This window comes from Panthera uncia, chromosome A2, assembly GCF_023721935.1.
Source record: "Panthera uncia isolate 11264 chromosome A2, Puncia_PCG_1.0, whole genome shotgun sequence".
Lineage (NCBI taxonomy): Eukaryota > Metazoa > Chordata > Mammalia > Carnivora > Felidae > Panthera > Panthera uncia.
In genome coordinates, this window is record NC_064816.1 from 190,897 (window position 1) to 212,648 (window position 21,752).

Here is a 21,752-nt window from a genome sequence, read left to right on the forward strand (position 1 = left end):
GCGCCTGCGCCGCCTGCGCCTGCCGGGAGTTGTAGTTCCACAGCCTACGGCGGCTGTGAAGGGACCTCGCGGCGAGAGGAGGTAGCCGGAACCACGATTCCCAGGGAGCAGCGGGGCCCGGGAGTCTCCGACGCATGCGCCGATAGAGCCCTCTAATTGGCTCTTCCTCCTGCCAGGGAGGGGCGGGACAGAGCCGTTGCTTGGGTAACCCGGGGTGACTCTAAGCCGTCTTTGGGAGGACCGGGAAGCCGGATTGTTGTTGTTGTTGTTGTTGTTCTTCTTTCTTTTTTTTTTCTAAAGGAATGGTCGCCAGATAGTTAAGACAGAGTTCTGCAATTTAGAGATTCCTGTCTGCGATCTTCATTGCTGCAACTTCGACTTTGGAGCGGCAACTATGACTAGCCCCAGTTTATTGCGGAGGAAGTTGAGGCTGGGAGAGGTCGAGCAAGTTGCCCCAACATTAGGGAGACCGCAGTGAAGGCAGAGGTCTGTCTGACTCCCAGCCCCAGACCAGGGGCAGCTGGGACGTCGTTTCCAGGACGTCTCCCTCGTCCACTCCCTCCAGTCCCAAGGACAGGAGCAGAGCAGGGCGTGAAAAGCAGACCAACCTACTAAACTGATTTGATGAAAAATGGAATGAGCCCGGAGCCTGAAAGTTCCCAGTCCTGATCTTCAGGGTGGTCTCACTCGGGAGTAGTCAGAGCCAGAGCTTTAGAATCAGACCAGGAAGGCACTTGGGAAACTGAGGGGGGGGTGGGGAGAGGAGCATCAGCTGGCATGGAAGGATGAAACTAAGAATATCTGGGGTAACTGTGTTCCAGGCAGAGTTCACCGCAAGTGCAAAGGCCCTGAGGCAGAGTCAGGTGTGGATACCTGGAGAAACTTGAGCAGAGAGGGGGTTAGGAAGAAGAAGCTAAGACAAAGCTGGAGGAGTTCTCAAGGGGCCAGGCCAGTGGGCCTTAGGGGCTTCAGCTCAAGCTGCCACCTGCCCTTGGGCTCTCAGACTTGGTTATCCCATTAGCCCAGAGTGGAAGCTGGACCTGTGCTCTAGAAGGGCCAGCCTCCTCGGCCTGGCGGCCTCTTGAAAGCACATTCCAGACGCAGCTGCCCACGCGGGCCTGTGCATTATGATTCCACCGGCTGGGAATGTTTTCAGCAGACAGCAGCGTCCTCTCAAACCTGCCCCAACCCACTCCAAGATGCCCCAGGGGCCTCGACCTCAGATCTGACTCACTCCTGGGATGGCCTTCCTGGCCCTGAGGGGCTGAATCAGTATGACCTGGTCTCCCCAAGGCCTAGATACACCCCCCTCGGGCCCCCTCAGTCTGGCAGAGCCAGGAACCTGTGCTGGAAGCCTAGACTTTGGAATCGGTGTGCCTTTCTTGACGCCTTGGTCGTCTCTTATATTCAACGGGGCATCAGATGCCCTAAAGCATATTCCCCTGGAAGCAGGGTCCTGGAACTTAGCAGTGAGAAAGTTCTTTCTGCTCCCACTCAGGCACAGGAGGTCTCGCTGAGTGCTGCCTACATCTGACTCCTACCTCAGCTCTCTGGCTGTGATCCTATCGGTCTGAGAATTTGTCACATGGTCGTCTCCTCAGTGTTTCTTTTTATGGCTTATCGTCATCATGTCTGTGTGTGGTTCTGGTTTTCCACTCCTGATGGTGACATCAAGTTTCCTTGTAAAAGTTAAGTAAGAAAAATATGAATAACACACAGGACAGGTGGAGGCAGATGTAATTAAACGGGGAACACAGCGTCAGAGGTTGGAATTTGGGCAACACCGTGTTTCAGAAGCTGTTTGCTTATGTCGGGTTCTGGCCCAAAATGTTTGGTCAGATTCGTGCCATGAGACACTCAGATGAGCCTGGGTTGTGTCCATGTTGAGAAAGGTGGAGAAAGGCCAGGATCTCTAGATGGGAGGAGATGGTATCAGCCCCCTAGGGCTGCGTGTACCTTCAACAACAGAAAGTTATTCTCTCACATTTCTGCAGACCAGACGGGCAACGTCAGTATCTGTGAGCTGAAATAAAGGTGTGGCAGGGCTGTGCTCCCACTGGAGGCTCCAGGGGAGGGTCCTTCCCACCTCCTCCAGCTTCTGGGGGCTCCACGCGTCCCTTGGCCTGTGGCTGAGCCCCTCCAGTCTCTGCCTCCGTGGTCACGTGGCCTCCTCTGTGTCTACGTCAAAGGTCCCTCTTCTGTTTCTCTTATAAGGACACTTGTGACTGTATTTAGGGCCCACTGGGATGATTTCCTCATCTGAAAATCTTCATTGTATCTGCCAAGACTCTTTTTCCAAATGAGGTAAAATTCACAGGTTCCTGGGATGAGAGTATGGATATATCTTTGGGGACCGTTAATCAGCGGATCAGAGACTATCCTGAGTTTGTGATCAGGAAAAAAAAAAAAAAAACTATCGAAGGACATTGTGGGGACAACAGGGGCCATCTGAGCATGGATGGTGGATTAAATTGCAGTTTGGTTATGACAGAGGACCTTGCCTTCGGGAGATACATCCACATGTTTAGAGGTGAACTGGTAGCATCCCCGTGGCTTATTCTCGAATACCCACTTACGTAAAAAGATTACGTGTGTGTGTGTGTGTGTGTGCGCGCGCGCGCGCGCGCGGAGGCATAATGTCAACAGTGCACAGGTCAAGAATATAGCTCAGTTTCCACCAACCGGACACATGGGTATTCTGAAACATGCCCCGCCCCTGAAGCCCCCTCACAGTCCCCATAGTCACCCCAAGAGTGACACCCACATCCTGATGCCTCACACCGTGGCTGCTTCGGCCCCGTTGCAGACTGTGACATAAATGGACCTCCTTGGGTCAGGCTACTTCTACGCAACATTATGTCTGAAATTCATCCACACTGTGCTGTTCCTGGGGCATAGAATTCCTGGGGGCGCCTGGGTGGCTCAGTCGGTTGAGCGTCCGACTTCGGCTCGGGTCATGATCTCACGGTTCGTGGGTTCGAGCCCCGCGTCGGGCTCTGTGCTGACCGCGTGCTCAGAGCCTGAAGCCTGCTTCGGGTTCTGTGTCTCCTTCTCCCTCTGCCCCTCCCCCACTCACGCTTCATCTCACTCTGTTTCTCAAAAAGAAATAAATATCAAAAAAATTTAAAAAAAAATTCCCTTGTGCACATATGCTACAGGGTACGTGCCCTCCTGCTGATGGAGAGCAAAAAGAATACATAGAATTGGAGAATACAGGAACAGGGTGCTCACTGCACTGTCCTTACAACTTTTCTGTAGGTTTGAAGTCTTTCAGAAAACCGCAGTGAGACATCACTCTGCCCCCACGAAGGTGCCGGTAGTCAAAACAACGGACAATCACCAGCGTCGGGAGGGTGTGTAGAAATCAGAACCCTCAGGCACGGCTGCTAGGGCGTAAGACGGGGCAGCCGTTGTGGACAACGGTCTAGAAGTTCCTCAAAACACTGAACACAGAATTATTATATGACCCAGCAATCGCGCTACACATACACACGAAAGAAATGAAAGCAAGGCCACACACAAACCTGTACACCCACGTCCACGGCAACATAATTCACAGCAGCCAAAAGGCAGAAACAGCCCATGGGGCACCTGGGTGGCTCGGTCCATTAAGCACCAGACTTCGGCTCAGGTCATGATCTCACGGTTCATGAGTTCGAGCCCCTCGTCAGGCTCCGTGCTGACAGCTCAGAGCCTGCAGCCTGCTTAGGATTCCACGTCTCCCTCTCTCTCTGCCCCTCCCCCGCTCACACTCTGTCTCTCTCTCTCTCTCTCAAAAATAAATAAACACATTAAACACTTTTTAGGGGCACCTCAATGGCTCAGTTGGTTAAGCGTCCGACTCCGGCTCAGGTCATGATGTCACAGTTTGTGACTTCAAGCCCCGCGTCGGGCTCTGTGCTGACAGCTCAGAGCCTGGAGTCAGCTTTGGATTCTGTGTCTCCCTCTCTCTTTAATGCCCCTTCCCCACTCACACTCTGTCTCTCTCTCTTTCTCTCTCAAAAATAAACATTAAAAAAAAATTTTTTTTTTAAAGGTAGAAACAACCAAGTATCCGTCAATAGATGAATGATACATACCATGTGTCCACCGCGCACGCGCACGTCCCTCGGCCCCGGGCAGGGGCGAGGCGCCCACCCCCGCCGCCCCGCGGACGGACCCCGAACACACGACGCTCAGGGAGGGAACCCGACACGAGAGGCCACGCGGGGTGTGAGTCCACGTGTGTGAAACGTCCAGAACAGGTTCATCCAGGGACACGAGGGGGGCTCGTGGGGGCGGGGGCTGCTGGGGGAGGGACTTGAAGTGAATACTAATGGGTCCGTGTTTCTTTTTAGGCTGATGGAATATTCTGGAACTAGATAGAGATTCTAGGTGATGGCTGACAACTGTGTACTGAAAACAGAGTCGTGTCCTTACATGAGGGAATTGTGTGGTCTGTGAATTATATTTCAATTTTTTTTAACGTTTATTTTTGACAGAGAGAGAGAGAGAAAGAGCATGAGTGGGGGAAGGGCAGACAGAGAGGAAGACACAGAATGTGAAGCAGGCTCCAGGCTCTGAGCTGTCAGCACAGAGCTCGACACAGGACTCGAACTCACAGACCGCAGAGATCATTGACCCGAGCCCCCCAGGCGCCCCCTGAACTATATATTTCAATGAAGCTGTTATTAACCTGCAACAACGCCTGGGGCAGGACAGCTTCCTGGGCGTGGGTCCCACCCCCGTCACGCAGAGCCCGAAGACTGTCCTCCTGGGGGGCAGGGTGGGGAAACTCCAGGAAGGGAAGACTGAGTGTTGCCTGGTGGGAATCAGGATGTTATTTCAAGTTTGTGTGTTGCACCCTCTGCCCAGCGAGGTCGCGGATTCCCTCATTCTGTCCTTCCAGCCTTCCCTTCCCGGCCCATTTTGCAGAGACACTGAGGCTTGGGGACCTGATACAAGCATGCAGGGTCCCTCAGGCACTGGCCTCAGGGCTCTGAGTGTGGGGGACATCCTCTCCCAGATGGGAGGGCGCACACACCACGCACGGCCCTCCTGGGGCCAGGAAGAGGGATCAGGGAATCCCCAGAGCCACAAGGAAGGCATCCCAGCTTCTGGCCAGACCGGTTACCCCTCCAACACGCCATCAGGTCAGGCTTGTCACCTTGTCTTCACCCGGGTGCTATTTAAAGGTGCCACCTGGGGCTCTGGCTGCAGGACTGGGTCTATGGCAGCAGAGGGACAGGGACTGGAGCCCTGGGATGTGTCCTGTGTGGGGCTTTGGGGAAGCTGCTGACCCACTCGGCCTCGGTTTCCCCATCTGTCAATGACATCTCTTGGCTCTGAGTCTGTGAAGGTTCACTGTGCTATATTCTCAGGATCCAGGGCACAGGGTGCCTCCCAGTGGGCCCTGGGTGTGTCTGTGAATGATGAGCAGGTGTGGGTGTGAACGGAGCCACGCCATTCCCACCTCGGACATGCAGCTCTGAACGCTGGGCACAGGGTGCTGGCCTCAGTCATCACCCATGCCCCTGTCAGCCGCCACAGATGTGCTCATGTGTCCATCCGCCATCAGCCACCTTCCCGCCCCCAGCACCCCCTCCACCCCCCTGCTCCAACACCTGTAGCACAGCATTCCCAGGCGTTCACTTGCTCCCCTACCTACATGCCTCCCCATGCCCACCCCTCAGTGAAGACCCTGCCCCTGAGCCTCTCGGGGAGTTCAGTCTGGAGGGCAGACAAATCCCACCTGGGCATGCCCAGTGCAGGGACCTGGCTGGCACGGACACGCAGGCCAGAACTTCCCACCCAGTCTCTGACCCCTAGCTGCTCCATTTCTCCCGGTATCTCTCAGATCTCTCTATCTCTCTCTGTCTCTGTGTCTCTTAGCCGCCTTTCCTCGTGTGTCTCAGAGTCTCTGTCTCTCCATCTTCGTCTTTGTCTCTCCCGTAGCTGTCTCCCTCTGCGTCTCTACGGGCTCGCCTCTCTCACACCCACGCCCCCGCAGCCCCTGCAGGCTAACCCGGTGACTCAGGAACACGCACTGCTGCCCTCCCCATCCCGCAGGACAAACACGCGCGGAGGCAGGAATGTTTTCCCGAGTGGGACCCGCCCCGCGTCCTGGTCCCGCCCCAGCCGCCTCGTTGCCCCGCCCCTCCACGACGCCCCATTGGCCAGCCCCAGCCTCTCCATTGGTTGGCTCATTGATCGCGGCCCCGCCCCCGGCCCCGCCCCGCCCTCCTGTGGAGCGGCTCCCGCCCCCGAGGCTCCCTATTGGCCCGTATGGGCCGGCCCCTCCGGGCGCCCCGCCCCTGTCCCGGCGATGGCCCGGCCGCGGACGCGCGGGGAGACGGGAGAGGGCGGCGAGCCGGGCGCGGGGACATGCGCGGCCGCCTGTGGCTGAGCCTGGTGTGGCTGCTGCTGGCGCGGGCGTCCGGCGCCGCGGGGACCCCAAACAGCCCGCGGAGACCGCGCAGCTACCCACACCTGGAGGGCGACGTGCGCTGGAGGCGCCTCTTCTCCTCCACCCACTTCTTCCTGCGAGTGGACCCCAGCGGCCGCGTGCAGGGCACCCGCTGGCGTCACGGAGCTGACAGTGAGTCCGGGGAGGGGGTCCAAGGCAGACAGGCCGGCAGTACCAACAAGGGCAACATGAGAGTAAGGATGAGCCGGGCCCTCCTGCGCGCGTGGGAGCGTCCCAGAGGCTCCTCTGGCTGTGTGTGTGCTGTTGGCCAAGTCGCTTCCCGTCGGGGACCTCAGTATTCTCAACTGTGAAATGGGCCCAGCCCACACGGTGGGAGGGTTGGACAGTTAAAGTAAAGGTCACCGAGGAAGCTCCTGGCTCTGGGCCTGGCTCCGCAGCACAGGAAGGTCTTTGCAGAATAGTTGAGGCTGGGGTCACTGGGGCCATCTACAGACGGGCAACTCTGCTCCTGGAAGGGCCCCCGGGGGGCCCAGTTACATCATGAAGTGGAGGCAGAGCTGGGGTCTGGACTCTGGACTTCCCACACTGCACATCCAAACTCAGGATCTGCCTGAGTTAGGGACCCCTCTATTTCTTCCTAGACATCCTTTTGGTAGATGAGGAAACTGAGGCACAGAGAGGGAAAATGAGCAGCCCTGGGACACACTGCTGGGGTGGGGGCAGGGGTGTTGCTGGGGCTCCTTAATGCCCATAACCTTGCCAAGATGTCCTGCCCAGCAAACAGTAGGCACTCAGTGTTTGTGGAATGTATGAGGTAAGAGGGGAGATGGGGCAAAAGAGAGGCTAGAGCCTGGGACAGCTGGAGACAGTCAGTGACCCCCGGTCCTGTCTCAGTCTCCGGAGAGCTCTGAGGCCCAGGTCAGGGAACGGGGTGGGGTGTGGGGGGCGGTGGCTAATCACTGGCCACTGCCTGAATCACCACCATTAGGGCAGATAATCACCCCCTGCCCCTCCAGCTGCTTTCATCGGGCTCCCAGGGCTCTCATTAGGTTCACCGGACAAGGGCGATGACATGGGGACTGGCTGGGCCAGTTGCTCAGCGGTGGGCACAGGCAGGCAGGGTGGCCTCAAGATGGGTGTGGGGCCTGGATCTGCCAGGTGACTTGGGACAGTCGCTGTTTCTGTCTGAGCTGCACCTTCCCCATCTGGACAGCAGTGGCAGTGACATGGTTGATGGCTCCACAGGGTGGGGGTGGGGGGGGTCCTTGGAGCTCTTCTCTCCTTCATTAATTCTGTGGTTCCTAATTGGGCACCTATTGTATGCTGCCTTGGGCACAGGGGACGTAGCAGTGACCAGGACAGCCACCTTCATGGGGCTCCCACAGCAGAGTAAAGCAGTAAAACAAATGAACAGCTAATGTGGTAATTTCACAGGAGGCCACAAAGGGTGCAAAGAAAATGAAAACAGAGTGACGTCCAGGAGATGACTGGGTGACAGCTTTATCTGAGAGGTCTGGGGCCTCTCCATGGAGATGGGCTTGGGTTGGCTTTCATATAGGGCGAAGGAGCTGGCATGGTGACACTCAGGACCACACAGGCCCTGCAGGAGCACCCCAAAGATGTGGGGGTGACCGAGGGGGCAGGAAGGACACTTGAGCCAGCGTGAAGGCTCACCCTGGTCCTGCCAAGTGGGAGGAAGTCAGCAGGGCAAGGACCACTTTCCTTTCTGACAGAGGAAATAGGAGGAACAAAGGCCCCATGCAACAGAGTGAGCTCCCCATCACCTCGGGCATCCAAGTCCAGACTGAAGACCAGAGGGCAAGGCCTTGACTCCAGATTAGGCCCCAGTATATGGGGGGGGGGGGGTGTTGAGGCTGTGGACGGCTGCTCATCCCACAGTTTTACTTCACTGAGCAGCTCAGAGTGGGACAGGGTCACCCAGGGTCACCCATCTGCAAGTCAGGCCCAAAGCTGGCTCTGCCACTTCCCAGGCTCAGTTTCCCTCTCTAGGAAGGAGACACAGCAGGCACCTCCCACCTGGGGTTGATACGTGGGCTCGGTGGGGTACAGCGCTCCGGCAGCATCCGTGCTGTGCTCACGGAGTTGAGCACGGTATGCTGTAGACACCCCGTGTCCCGCCTCCAGGCCTTCGCCTGGACCATGCCTCCCATCTGGAGGCCGATTGGGGGGGTCTACGCCCATCACACCCGTCACTTGTTCTGACATCACGGCTTGCCCAGGCCATCCCCTGCCTCCTCTGGCTTGGTTTTCTCACCCTTGACCTAACTCAGTGCCCTCCTGCCCCGCCGACTTCCTCCCGCTTGGCAGGGCTGATCCTGTCTTGAGCCTTCACATTGGCTCGAGTGTCCTTCCTGCCCCTTGGTCACCCCCACATCTTTGGGGTGCTCCTGCAGGGCCTGTGTGGTCTCGTGTGTCACCATGCCCATCACAGGGCCAAGCACACAGTAGGTGCTTGGTGAATGTCACCTGAATGAATGAATGAATGAATGAACGAGAGTGCACAGGTGGGTAGATGGTGGACCATGGGCCCTGACTGACCCCTGCCCCCAGGCATCATTGAGATCCGCTCCATCCGTGTGGGCGTCGTGGCCCTCAAGGCTGTGCACACCGGCTTCTACGTGGCCATGAACCGAGGGGGCCATCTCTACGGGTCGGTGAGTGCACAGTGTATGTGGTGGTCGGGGCGGGTGGGTGTCCAGTGGGGGGACCAGTGTCTGGGGGACAGGCGGGGTGTCCGGTGGGGGACAGGGCGTCCAGGGCGGGGCGGGGTGTCTGGTGGGCGGGCAGGTATCCGGTGGCCTGCCTCACACACCCGACCCCCCGAAGCGGGTCTACACCGCCCACTGCAGGTTCCAGGAGCGCATCGAGGAGAACGGCTATAACACCTACGCCTCGCTCCGCTGGCGTCACCGAGGTCGGCCCATGTTTCTGGCGCTGGATGGGCAGGGGTCCCCGAGGCGCGGTGGCCGGACACAGCGGCACCACCTGTCCACCCACTTCCTGCCCGTCCTGGTCTCCTGAGGTTCCCAGGGGCCACGAGGAGCAGCTGGACAGAGATCCCACAAGATGCCCGAGCTGCACGGCCAGCGGCTGGGGAAGCCCAGGCCCTGGCAAACCACGTCTGGTCACTCCTCTGTTCCACAAGCAATAACGGTGTGTCCGCGGCGTGCCGGGCTGGGGACACTGCGGGACCCCCACAGATGCAGCCTGACTCCCAGGGGCCTCCTGTCTGAGTCTGCGGGGAGGTGGACGCTCAGCTGAGCACAGGCTGCAGGTGTCCGTTCACAGGCTGGGAGGGCACGGAGGCCCCACTCACCACCCGGGACGGAGACTGAAGGATGTGGCCGTGTGCTCACCGGAAGGTCTGGGAAGGGCACTCCGGGCCGGACCCGGCCCAAGCAGAGGCTCTGAGGTGGGAACCCACCGGTGTCCGAGGCAGGGAGGAGGTCTGAGGGCCAAGAGAGAGAAGGCAACGTGGATGTGCCTGGGTCACAGGTCCCCATTCAGGTCCTGGGACCTGCAGATGTGTCACCTACGTGGCAGAGGGGACCTTTCAAGGCCCCCTTTCGGGGGGGGGGGGGCAGTGTCCTCACGAGGTCCTCTCGAGAGGGAGGCAGAGAGACAGGCAGACCCGGAGCTGCTAGCCGTGAGGATGAGGAGGGGCCGCGGGTGGGCCAAGGGGGCTTCATGCCAGTGTCCTTCAGGAGCTCGGGGTCCCGGGGAGGCTGTGCCTGCTGCCCGCCGGGCACCCCCGAGCCCTCCCTGCCCAGCCCAGCACCAACGGAAGGAAAGGGGCCAGAGCTCAGAGCCCAGGTCCAAACCCAGCTCTGCAGCCGGCAGAGCGAGGCGGGATATTCTGTTGCGGGAAGGGGACAGTCCCTGGGGTGGGGGTGTGTGCAGCCCGGACGCTCACTGGAGTCAAGGCCCCTGGTCCCCGCCCCCCCCCCCCCCCGCCCCCCGCCACACAAACACACACGCAGTCAGGTTCCCAGCGGGCAGGGGGCGGGGTGGCGCTGCCGACAGGCCCCACCTCAGCTCACCTTCTGCAACACTGTGAAGCTGCCGCCCGCCCCGGGTCCCGGGGTCCCGGGGTCCTCGGGGTCCGCGGCCACGGAGCCCGCCAAGGCCGGAGAAGCTCAGCCCGCCCCTGGCGCCGACGCGGAAGGAAGACCCCGAACTACCTGCTTCTCTAAGTAGGTGTATTTTTAAATAGCTTTCAAGATACACGTATTTTTTCCTTTAAAAAATGTCTGTCGGAGCAGTTTTGTTCTTGTTTTGCTGGTCATCCTGTGGTCCCGAGCTCCCGGCGCCTGGGTTGGGGGCTGGCGACCCGTCCAGGCGTCGCGGAGACCACGGCCTAGCGGCTCCACCCGCTCTCTCCACAGATCATGCAGGCCGCACGTGAGCTAAACGTCCATTTATTTCAAAGCAGTAATAATTTAAAATTATAAAAACCTTTCCGCCGTCGAATGTGTAGGGGTGAGGTTAGAGACAAACGGGTGGGGGGGTCGACGCGTGCCCAGGCTCCTGTGCGACACACTCCGCGGGGAGGGCTGAGCCTGCTCCGGCCCGGGGGGCTGCGGTCCTCGAGGCTCGGCCGGCGGTGGCGGTGGCGGTGGCGGGCGCGGGGGTGGTGCGGGGGCGGAGGCAGGCGGGGGTACCTCCAGGCTCCAGCCCCGCCGCGCCGCCCCCTGCCCCGCCCCACCCCGCCGGGCCTGGCAAGGCCCAGGTCCTGTGCCCTCTCTGGAGGCCGGCCGGCGCGCTCACGAGTTGCCCGCTGGGTTTTCGTTGCTCGGCGAGCTCGAGGACGACGAAGACGACGAGGACGAGAAGCTCACGCCGCTCAGGCCCGGGGGGTTGGTGGCCGTGTTCTGTCCGGTGAGGCTCTTCCGGCACACGGGGCAGCTGTCGTGCTGTGTGGGGACAGCGCGGGTGGGGGGGGGGGGGGGGGTGGGGGGGGGTGAGGGGCCGAGCCTGCGGCGGGGGCGGGGGCCAGGGTTCGGCCTGGGGGCGGGCAGGGGCTGGCTCACCTGCTGCAGCCAGGGAACGATGCAGCCGTCGTGGAAGAGGTGACTGCAGGGCAGCTGCCGCACACGCTCTCCCAGCCCGTAGTCGTCCTTGCACACGGGACACTCCAGCCCGGAGCCTGCGGGGCAGGGAGCCTGTGACGGCGGAGACCAGGGAACCCCCCACCCAGGTGTCCCCAGGAGGGGGCGAGCCACTTACCTACGTGTTCCTCGGTGACAGGGACGGTGGGGAGGGCCTGGATCTTCTCTTTGTCCGCTGGGGGGGGGGCCCGTGTTTTCAAACTGATTGAGGAGCTGAAAGACAAGAGGCCAGAGTGCCGGGAGCTCGGCAGGCAGGCGCGGCCCCTCGCCCCGCGGGGCTCTGAAATGCAAGGCCGGGTTACCTGCAAAAGCACCAAGGCTGTGTTTTTCTAGGGCCCCGGACCCCCCCTCCGCCGAGGCTGAGCCCCCTTGCCCCCCACGCCTGTCCACTCTTCTGCTCATCCTGTCGGGGTCACCCTGCAGCCAGGGAGGCCCCTCCCAGCGCCGAGGGTCCCACCCTAAGTCCTCTCACCCGCTAGAACCAAAGGGCTGGGCCTGGCTGTGGCCACGTTCACCACCAGTTCACCAGCGAAAGGCCGCAAAGTTGGCAGCGTCCCTACCGCACAAGGGCCACCAGGGTCATGGTGAACACCCCATCCCCAGGGACAGCTCAGGAGAACGTGCAGGTCCACACGGGGCCCGCCAGCCTCAGGATGGGAGTTCTGGGGAGCAGGGCGTCCACACCGGGGGCATCCTGGTCCCCAGAAGATGGCGACACCCTGGTGCCCGCCTCGGGGAGGCCACCCTGTACCTGCGTGATGATGGCATCCAGGCCGTTGGCCCCCCAGGCGTAGTCCATCGGGTTTGAGTGCAGGACACCCCTGGGCAGAGAGGTCTGGGGTTCAAGTGGCAGAGGGGCTGGGCAGGGCGCAAGGGGACCCGCCCACCTACTCACCAGGGGCCCAGGCCCAGGCTGGGGATGCTGGCAGGAGTGATGATGCCATTGACCAGCTGCTGGATGATCCTGGAACAGAGCGGGGCCCGGCCTGTGGTCAGCGCCCTTCAAGGCTGGGCACCCCCAGGGGAGGCAGCAGAGGACACACGTGTCCGGCTTTGAAGTTCACGGTGTTTTAAAGGTTGCGTTTTCAACCAACAAGATTTGCAAGCAATCAAACACGAGACAGACCGAGAAAAGTTGTCCCCCTTGCAGATTTTCGGGCCAGCTTTCCCAGAGGCCTGGACGGTGCCCGTCAACGCGTGACCACATCTGCTCCCTATTTTACAACCTGGGGGGTGGGGATCCCCAGGCCTGCTGTTTGCAGACGCTCTGCAACGTCCGGCTGGGGTCACAGTGAAGCCCGTGTCCGAGCTTGGGGGGGAGGGGCTGCTACAGGGCAGCTCACGAACACGAGACACCTGGGGGGTCAGGGCAGCCCAGGCTGTGTCCTGGGCCGGAACGGAACAGAGCAGAGCGCGTCGGGGCTCCCCGTGACACAGGCGCTTCTGTGCACAGCCTGGTTCCATCTACGAAGATGCTGGAGGACCCTATGTTCTCTGGGAACGGGGCCCTCAGAAAAACGTTTCCTTTTCACCCCAAGTCCTCTGAACGAGCCTCAGGTTACAGAGAAGCCGTTCCTGGTGCCGACGCCGACACGGAGGGAGCTCGGGGCTTTGCGGTGGAGCGGGGGGGGGGGGGGGGCTAAGTCAGGGTGGGGCAGGCTGCGAGACTCTCGGGAGCGTCCCACCCGCCGGCTGCCCCCAAGCGCCCTCACCCTTCCAGCGTGGGGACGCCTTCGTGCCGGCCGGTGGCCCGTCGTGCAGTGAGGCGGGCGCGAGGCTGCCGGGCGCCATACCGGTGCCGGGAGTGCTGCTCTCTCTCCCGACGGCTCTCAGGGTCCCTGCCCTCGTCGGCCTGCACCCCAGGGGGGAAGGTGGGGATCTCGAAGCTGTCGTCAAAGATGCCGAAAGCAAACTGCCCGTAGCCCTGTGGCAGTGTGAACAGGTGCTGGTCCGCGTTCTGTGAGGGGGAGGGCGATGTGACCACGGGGCGGGGGGAGGGCAGGGCCCTGAGGACCTTCTGTGGGGAGGAGGGCCATGGGACCGTGGGGGGGGGGCGGGGCGGGAGCCCCGAGCGGCCACCTGGGTCCCACCTGACCCAGCCCCTTGCCTGGACCCCACATCTCCTCCGTGTGCCACGGGGCCCCGTCCCAGGCTTGGGGCCCTGAGGGTTGAGGGTGCAGCAGGGGAGCCTTGGCGTGTGTGGGAGAAACGAGGAAGCACAGGTCCCGGTGGTCGAGGGTCAGGTGGGGGGACCGGTCCACACGGGGAGGGGAGGGCAATCTGGGGCCTGACTCACCTCAAACGGTGGCCTGCTCTGGTCCGCGGGGGCTGTGGAGGGGGCGGAACCATTCTCTGTACTCCTGGGAGGACGGGGTGTCCTGAGTCAGGAGAGAGGGAGGCCCTCTCCACCTCTCACCCCTGCCAGCCGCGGCCTGTCCAGCCTCTGCCCGCCCACAGCCCCGCCCACCCCAAGGGGCCTGGGCGCTGCCAGCGTGCACCTGGGCTGGGTTACCTGGTCTCTTCGGGAAGCTCCTCAATAAAACCAGACTCGCATCTGGGGCAGGTGTAATCCTGCGGAGGAGAGGGCGGGTGAGTGCGATCTCGGGGGTCCCGGCCCCCGTGCCGTGTCAGCCGTGCCTGCGGGGTCACCGGACACCCCCACCTCAGGCCACACCGGGCGGCTCCAGGCACATCGGTGAAACTGCTCAGGCCCAGAGTCCGATTTGGCACAGACCTGCCGGGTCTCTGCGATGTCTGAGAGGCGGGCGCCCTTCATCCGAGGCCACCGCCTCCGTGTGGTAATGACCGCAGCCACCTCGACCTGCCCCTCGTGCGGGCGAGGCCTGGGCCCCCAGGCGAGCTGCTGCCGCGCCAAAGGCCATCAGCCCACGCTCCTCAGGGTGACGAAACTTTCCGAGCTTCAAGGCCTCCACTCAGCCACAGCAGCTGTTGAAGGCTCTGAAGAAGCCTGTACCAAACAGGCCAGCTGACGCGGGGCCACCTAGCAGTTCCCGACTTGTGCAGACGTGAGACGTGAGAACGTTCCGTGAGAGACTCCCCTTTTGCATATAAAGACACCTGCCCCGAGCTCCTGAGAAGGTTGCAGGAGGGACTGTGGGGTCACAGGACTATCGAGGCCTCAGTAGCTCAGCTCCCAGGAAGGTGGCCACTGAGGGCGGGAAGCGCCACCTGAGCAAAGGGACCAGCCCACGGGTGTCCCATGGCGGCATCTCTGGAACATTCCAGCAATCCTAGCGCAGGGCCTGTGACCCCGGGCTGCGGTGTGACCCCACCCCCATTGGCCGTGCCCCCTCCAAGCCCAGCCACTCCCCCCCACCAGCCAGGCCCACCAGTCAGATGGGGGAGGTGTAATGTCCCGAGCGGAGGATGGGCCCCAGGGGCCGCAAGGCATGGAAACACCAAAACAAACAAGTGGGTTGGGGGTTCGCACCGAGTGTCCAAAAGCCACCCAAACAGGAAGACACAGACGTGAGCGCAAGCTGTGCTTCTACCTAAGGTGACGTTTTGGAAGCACTGTCCCCGCGTGCCGAGTGGGAGACACAGAGGGGATGCAGACTGTCAAGGAGGGGGCCGCCAATGGCCCCACGTGAGCCACAGGCACAGGTGGCTCAGCAGGCACGGGCCTCCCCGTGGACACCCAGCGGGAGTGCCAGGCACCTGCACCAGGGCAGTGGGTGCCACCACAGCACGCGCCATGTCCCCCCCCCCCCCCCCCCGCCACCAAAAGCAAAGGGGGGGGTGGGGTCAAGGAACACTGGGCCGATTGGGGAGGACAGGAAGGAACTGCACCCGCCATAGGAGCTGGGATCCGGAATACAGAGCTCTAACGCTTCAACGCCAAAAGCACAAACAACCCGGCTAAAAACTGACCAAAGAATTAAAACAGTTCTCCAAAGACACACAAAGGGCGACAAACCAGCAGAGAGCCGCTCGACACCGTCAGGCAACGAGCAAACGCAAACCGAAACCCGTGAGACACCACCTCCCGGCCGGCCGCCGGGACCGCGCCACTCAGCCGACTACGGCTAAGCGTCAGCGGAAGTGGAGGAACCAGAACCCCGGCTGGCGGTGGGGACGAGAAGCGGGGCGGTCTGTCTGGAAGACAGGCCCGCGGTCAGTTCCTCGTCAGGTCGACCCCAGGGTCACCACACGACCCCGCGACCCCGCTGCCGGGTCCACACCCGAGAGACACGAACACTCACGTCCACGCAACCCCCACCCGCACGCCCACAAATGACCACGTCCCCCGTGCACGCGCACAGATGACCGGGTCCACCGCGCACGCGCACGTCCCTCGGCCGCCAGCAGGGGCGAGGCAACCCCCCCCCCCCCCCCCCCGCGGACGAACCCTGAACACGCGACGCTCAGGGAGCCAACCAGACACGAGAGGCCCCACGGGGTGTGAGTCCGACTGTGTGAAACGTCCGGAACAGGCCCATCCACGGACGGAAGGGGGTTCGTGGGGGCCGGGGGAGGGGAGGGCGAGTGAGGGTGAATGCTAACGGGGACAGGGCTTCCTTTTAGGGTGAGGGAATGTTCTGGAACTAGACAGCAGTGGTGGGTGCGGGGCTCTGGGCGTACGGAAAACACTGACATGCACACTGTGAACAGGTGAGTTGTATCTCAACAGAGCCATCAGAAGGCGCAGCGAGGACAGTGACCCCTGCCCTCCCAAGTGGGGACACGGGGGCAACGGGCAGCTCGGCTCCACCGCGAACGACCAACCCTCGGACTGTTGGCTGCGGTGGAAGACGGCCGCGGGAAGCTCTGTGGACGGGCCAGGGCTCTCACTGCCTGGTGCAGCCCCAAGGGGAGAGAGGGCCACGGACATGGGCCAGTGTGGCTGCAGGGGGCTGCGACGGCCTCGGTTAGGACGCTGGCAATCAAGCCCTTAGCGTGGCCATGTCACAGACGACAGCAGGCGTCTGCTCAGGGCTCCCCTTGGCTCGGGGCCGGCGGCAAGGTCCAGGCTCTCTCTGGGCCCTGGTGGAGCCCACCGCCACCACACCTGCCCTACGGGGGAGACGTGAATCAGAAGCGCGCCCGCCCTCTCCAGCCAGGATGGGGGTGGGGGGGCCTGGGTGAGAAGCTGTCCCTCCCCCTCCTCTCCTCTGAGCACGCCGCCCGCCCCCAGTCTCCATGCTACCCTGGGCAAGCCTGGAAGAGCCAGGGCAGGACCGGTGAGCCAGGCGGCCTCAGCCTCAACCTCAGTCTGACCCGCTGGAAACAGGCAACCTCTTCTGCTACCAAGGCCGGGTGCCATCTCTGAGCGTCACCTTGGAGCCCCATCCCACGCGGCGCACAAGAACCTCATCCAACTACCTGCTCTGCACTCTCCTCCCCTGCGGTCGGCTCAGAACAAGCTGGCCCGCCACTCCCGCTTCCCGGCCCCATCCAGGCCACCGCCACCTGCCCTCTCTTCTCAGGGCCTGCACACCATCCCCTCTGCCGGAGCATTCTCCCCCAGATAGCTACCTGGCTTGCCCCCTCTTGGAAGTCGGGTCTCTGCTCAAACGTCACATCCTGGCTGCAAGCCTCGGTCTCCCCACCTGTAAACGGAGGATGGCCTCAACCCTAGGGCTCTGAAATCCAGCCCCCTCTGAGGACCAGAGGGCTACGGCTCGACAGCTGGCTGCGGTCAGGGCCCTGCCTCCACACTCTCCATCCCCGTGCGAGCCCCACGCTAAGTCCAGATCGGCCTGAGCCACGGGCCACCCGACACCTGGCATTTCAGGAGGGGGCTGCAGCTTCTGCTGGTGTGCAGCAGGGAAGGGACCAGATCTGGGGGTGCCCCAGTGCTCTCCTCCTCCACGGGCACACCCCACCGGTTCCTGTTAAATCAGACTAGCCAGCAATGGCCATCTGCATCCAAGCGAGGAGACGCCGGGATGGATGTCTGCCACCCACAGGGCAGAGCCCAGGTCCAGGTGGTGACAGCCCCACTTCCCAGGTGGGGGTCAGCCGGCGCTCGCTGGCCCTAACTTGTGAGCGCCTGTCTCTGATGGTTCCTCACCGTGAATCAGTTACCTCTCCCCCTAGGAGGAGGAGAGGGGATGAAGGGGACCACCCCAGCATCATCAGCAACGGCGGTGGCCAGAACACCAACGACAGGACAGACAGACGCTAAATTCACTGAGCACTCGCTCTCTGTGCTCGGTCTCTATGCCGTGCCTAAGAGGTGCAATTCAGCCCCTCCTCGGTGACGAGGAGGACCCGGGGGCTCAGACCAGGGAGTAGCCTGCCCAGGTCTCCCAGGGTCAGCCAGGGCAGCCCTCGGTTCACTCAGGCACTCCTTCACACCGCGGCCAGGCAAGCATGATTAAATCAGGGAAACTCGGGCGGGAGGTGGAGAGGTGGCTGGCCCCACGGGATCGCCTGCTGTACAGTGACCTCGGCCTCCGTGGGCCCCGGCCCCTCAAGGCCCCTCCAGGGGAGGCAGAACCCCAGTGTAGCGCTGCGTCGAAGGAACATGGACTCAGCCCCAGACACAGACGTGACGGGACACCCAGGCCCCTGCTGCCGGTGCTCCCGGCCCGTGCCCCACCAGCCCACGGCCCGCGGGAATGCCCTGGCTGCTCTACATAGCCCTCCTCAGCTGCCACTGGGCAGACAGGTGCCCAGGGCCCACGGAAGGCCCACCCTGCTGCCACCACACCCCACATCGACCCCACCTGTCCCCCAAGCGGCCGTGAGCATCACGCACACCGCTGCATGCCAGGGTGCAGAGCCACGCCGGGATCCGGCCGCGTGTGAGGCCCACTGGGAGCCAGTGATGCTTACACACGGAGCCCAGCAGATGTTACAAGCTTCCTTGGTCTTGCCAGGGTGCTTCTGACACCGCTGCTAGGGACCGGGACCCCGTGTGACACGACACGTGTGCCCACTGTGCTGGGAGCCCCGCCTCACTTCAGCCTCCCCACAGTGACACGTGACTCAGAGGCCTGGGGTGCCCTAGGATGTGGCTCCGCCCAGCATCCAGCCACCTTTTGGGGGCTCGGCTCACTTCCTGCCCCGCTGACTTCAGACCCTGAGCAAATGCCAGCCCCCTCTGGAGCACCCGCTGTGCGGAGGTGCAGGGTGGGGTCTGTGTCCCCCCGAGGGGCAGCCCACACATCGGAGCACCCGGAACAGACGGCTGGTCACAGGGCAGGACCCAGCACGACGCACAGCATCCAGCACGTGGGCACACAGAGCTGTCAGGTGGCCAGAGGGACCCGCCTGAGGCCACAGGGTGCCTGGGGAGGCAGGCCCGGCCCCGGGTGCCCCGTGGGAAGGACTCCACTTATTCTGCTAAGCATCAGGGGCCAGGACTCCTCGAGGCCCCTCGAGGGGCAAGGACAGAGGACGTGTAGACTGAGGCATAAAGAGAGCGAGGGCAGACACCCACCGCCGCTGGGCGCTGACCACAGGCTGGCTTCCTCCCCCCAGCGCCCTCCAGGTCCAGGTCCCGCCCAGTCACACACTCAGGCCGTCCCTGAGAAGGAAAGCAGTCGCCAGCAACGAGAAGGCGGCCTGAAGAGGGCCATCGGAGGCACCGCCTGCGGCGAGGCGCTCGGGGCCGTGGCACAGGGGCGGATACAACCCCGGACTGCCACCCGCTCAGCCCCCCTGGTGGGAACCTGCACCTCCCGGCGGGCCCCAGGGTGCCAAGCACAGCAGGTGGCGGCCCGTGGATGCTGCGTTTCCACAGCCCTGCAGTCGCGCCACACGACCCCGCACGTCCACCTCATCCCAAGAGCTGCCGTTTCCTGGGCAGGTTCGAGTCTGGGCTTGTGTGCCAGCCTCGGAGGCCCTCAAGCCAGCCGGCCTGTCTGGTTCCTGCTCCCACATGCCCTGCTCCGGCTAGGCTGCCAGCCATTCCCCGTCCTGGGAGCCAGGCACTGGGCTCCCCCCTACATGTGTGCTCCCACCGAGCGGGCACGGGTTATCTCGTCAAGCCCATCTTGCAGGCGAAGAAACGGAGGTCCAGGGAGGTCGAGCACCTCACCCAGAGCCACACGGGCGATAAGAGGCACAGCTGGGTGTGGCCTCAGCCCGACCCTGCCGAGAAGCACCTGAGAGCGGGCACTATCTCAGTGCCTAAGGAGGTGCCACGATGGTGACAAAAATCAAAAGTAAGAACTGCACAAAACCCAGCCCCAACGCCCTAGAGCAGGCCAAAGTCAGGGCTACCTCCTGTGAACAGAACGTGCTGCGTGCTGGCTGGGACCTGCCACCGCTACCAGGTTGAGGGCCAACCCTCTCCATCCCGAAACAGCAGGTGCGCCCCTTACTGGTAAACAGTCACCCTGTCTACCGGGCCTCATGGAACCCTTCAAACCCACAAACAGGCACCGGAGTCCCTTACTGCCATTTGCTAATTTCACGGAATTTGCCAGCATTCCTAACTAAATATTTGCCAATCGCTTATTCAACACTGGCTCCCTGACCAGCCTATAAACTCTGAGGGCAGAGGTCAACGATACCTTGTCACCACCGGATTCTTGTGCTGAGGCAGGTCCTCCCCAGCCCGGTGGCAGCTGCAAGAGATCAGGGTGCTCCGGGTCCAAGGCCACATGGCCAGGAAGCGGGCACACCTGGCCAGGCCCCAGGCCCTGTGCTGGCCCCAGGAAGAGAGGCCCAGAACAGCTGGCTATGCAGACCGCCCAGCCCCAGGTCCCCCTCGGCTCCGGGCAGGCTGCTCTGGGGAAAGCCTGGGTCCCAGGGCCTGTCCTGGGCTCACACCAGCCGCAAGGGGCTGCGTGCAACTAACTCAGGCCGGTGAGCTGTCAGGCCACCAGCCGCCTCCCGCCGCGGTCCCGGTCGAGAACGGAGCTGGGGCTGCAGAAAGCCGGAAAAGGCAGAAGCAGGACTTCCGGGAGGCTAGGGTGAGGCAAGTGTCGGCTCCCCCAGCGGGTGCTCACAGCTGAGGTTTCGTTTTATTTCTCCCTCCTCCCTTGCTTCTGGAAGCCGCACCTCCCTACCTTTTCTCGCCTTCTGGGCCCAGGCATTGCTCTCTGCTCCCAACCTGACTTGAGCCCACTTCCTTCCTCTGTGGCTGGGATGATGCCCATAGACTCCTTCCCCCGGCCCCCCCCCTCCCAGGGGTCCCCACTGCTGGCAAAGGCAGAACCGAGTCTGGCTTTGAGACGAGAACAGCCTCCACCCACCACCCACCACCCAGGCGACTGTGGGGAGCATGCGGGCCAGAGATAAAGTACTAGGAGCACCTAGAAAGTGCTCAATAAATCCTCACCACCTGCAGGGCCTCCACCATCCCACACCTCCCTCTTCCTGCTCCGTGGGAGCTGGCCCAGGGGCAACTGTCAGGATGTCAGGGCCACAGCTGGCCTGCGCTTCCCCTGGCTTCATTTTTCCCACCTGTAAAATAGGAAAGGGTCGAACTAGACCGCCGCTTTCCCTGTGGGCCTGGAGCAGGGGAACACGGGCCCCATCCTAGACCTGCTAACTAGGAAGCTCCGGGGCGAGGAGCCTGAAACACTGTACGTTGAACAAGCAGTCCCCTGCCGCACCACACGGTTTGGGAAACGCTGGCCTAAAGGAGAAGGCAACACCTGGCCACAGGCGGGCCTAAACCCGCCCCCCAACCCCCACTCCGGGGAAGCACAAAAGCGCAGGCTCAGGTCACAAAAGCCTGCCCGGGGCTGTCAGGCGCGGGCCAGGTACACAGCCGTCCCGTCTCGACATCGGGAAGGCAGGCGGGAGCGCTCGGCGGGGCGGCCCGCAGCCAGGCGCCCGCAGCGCCGACCACGCGCCCCGGGAACGGCCCCCGGAGACATCTCCCGGGGTCCGATTCCCCCACCTCCCTCCTCCGGGGCGGGGCGCCGAGCGCAGGTCACGCGGCCTCTGCGGGCCTCAGTTTCCCCGTCGGGGACCGAGCGGCCTCCCCGCCGCGCATCTGGGATCATCGGTCCCGCTGCTTCCCCGGGGGTGGGCCCCGCCTCCGGGCCCCCCGCAGAGCCCCGGGCCAACGCCGCCCGGGCCTCAGTTTCCCCGGCGGGGCCAGCTCGCTTCAGGCCAAGGGAGAGAGAGCCCCCGCCCGCCGCCCCGGCCCGCGCCTCACCGGCAGGCGCGGCACGATCTCGACCGAGCAGCAGTGGCAGAAGTACCGTCCGGGCTGCGGCGACGCCTCGGCCATGGCCACTGCCGCCTCCTCCGCGCCGCCCGCCCCCCGCGCGGCGCCCGCCGCCCGCCGC

The 21,752-nt window shown here is 62.7% G+C and overlaps 2 protein-coding genes across 2 annotated transcripts; one reads left to right on the plus strand and one right to left on the minus strand.

Annotated features, from left to right (window-relative positions):
• Nucleotides 1–6,347: 6,347 nt before the first annotated feature.
• FGF22 (fibroblast growth factor 22) lies at nt 6,348–10,386 on the plus strand. Its single transcript, XM_049639449.1, has 3 exons — nt 6,348–6,577; nt 8,978–9,081; nt 9,254–10,386. The coding sequence occupies exons 1-3, from the start codon at nt 6,364–6,366 to the stop codon at nt 9,446–9,448; spliced, it is 513 nt and encodes a 170-aa protein (XP_049495406.1). The 5' UTR covers nt 6,348–6,363; the 3' UTR covers nt 9,449–10,386.
• Nucleotides 10,387–11,101: 715 nt separating this feature from the next.
• On the minus strand, nt 11,102–21,752 carry RNF126 (ring finger protein 126). Its single transcript, XM_049639448.1, is given in 10 exon segments — nt 11,102–11,340; nt 11,458–11,573; nt 11,654–11,720; nt 11,722–11,748; nt 12,287–12,356; nt 12,431–12,499; nt 13,248–13,492; nt 13,832–13,895; nt 14,048–14,106; nt 21,620–21,752. Coding segments are annotated over 10 exon segments (942 nt in total). The 5' UTR covers nt 21,695–21,752; the 3' UTR covers nt 11,102–11,190.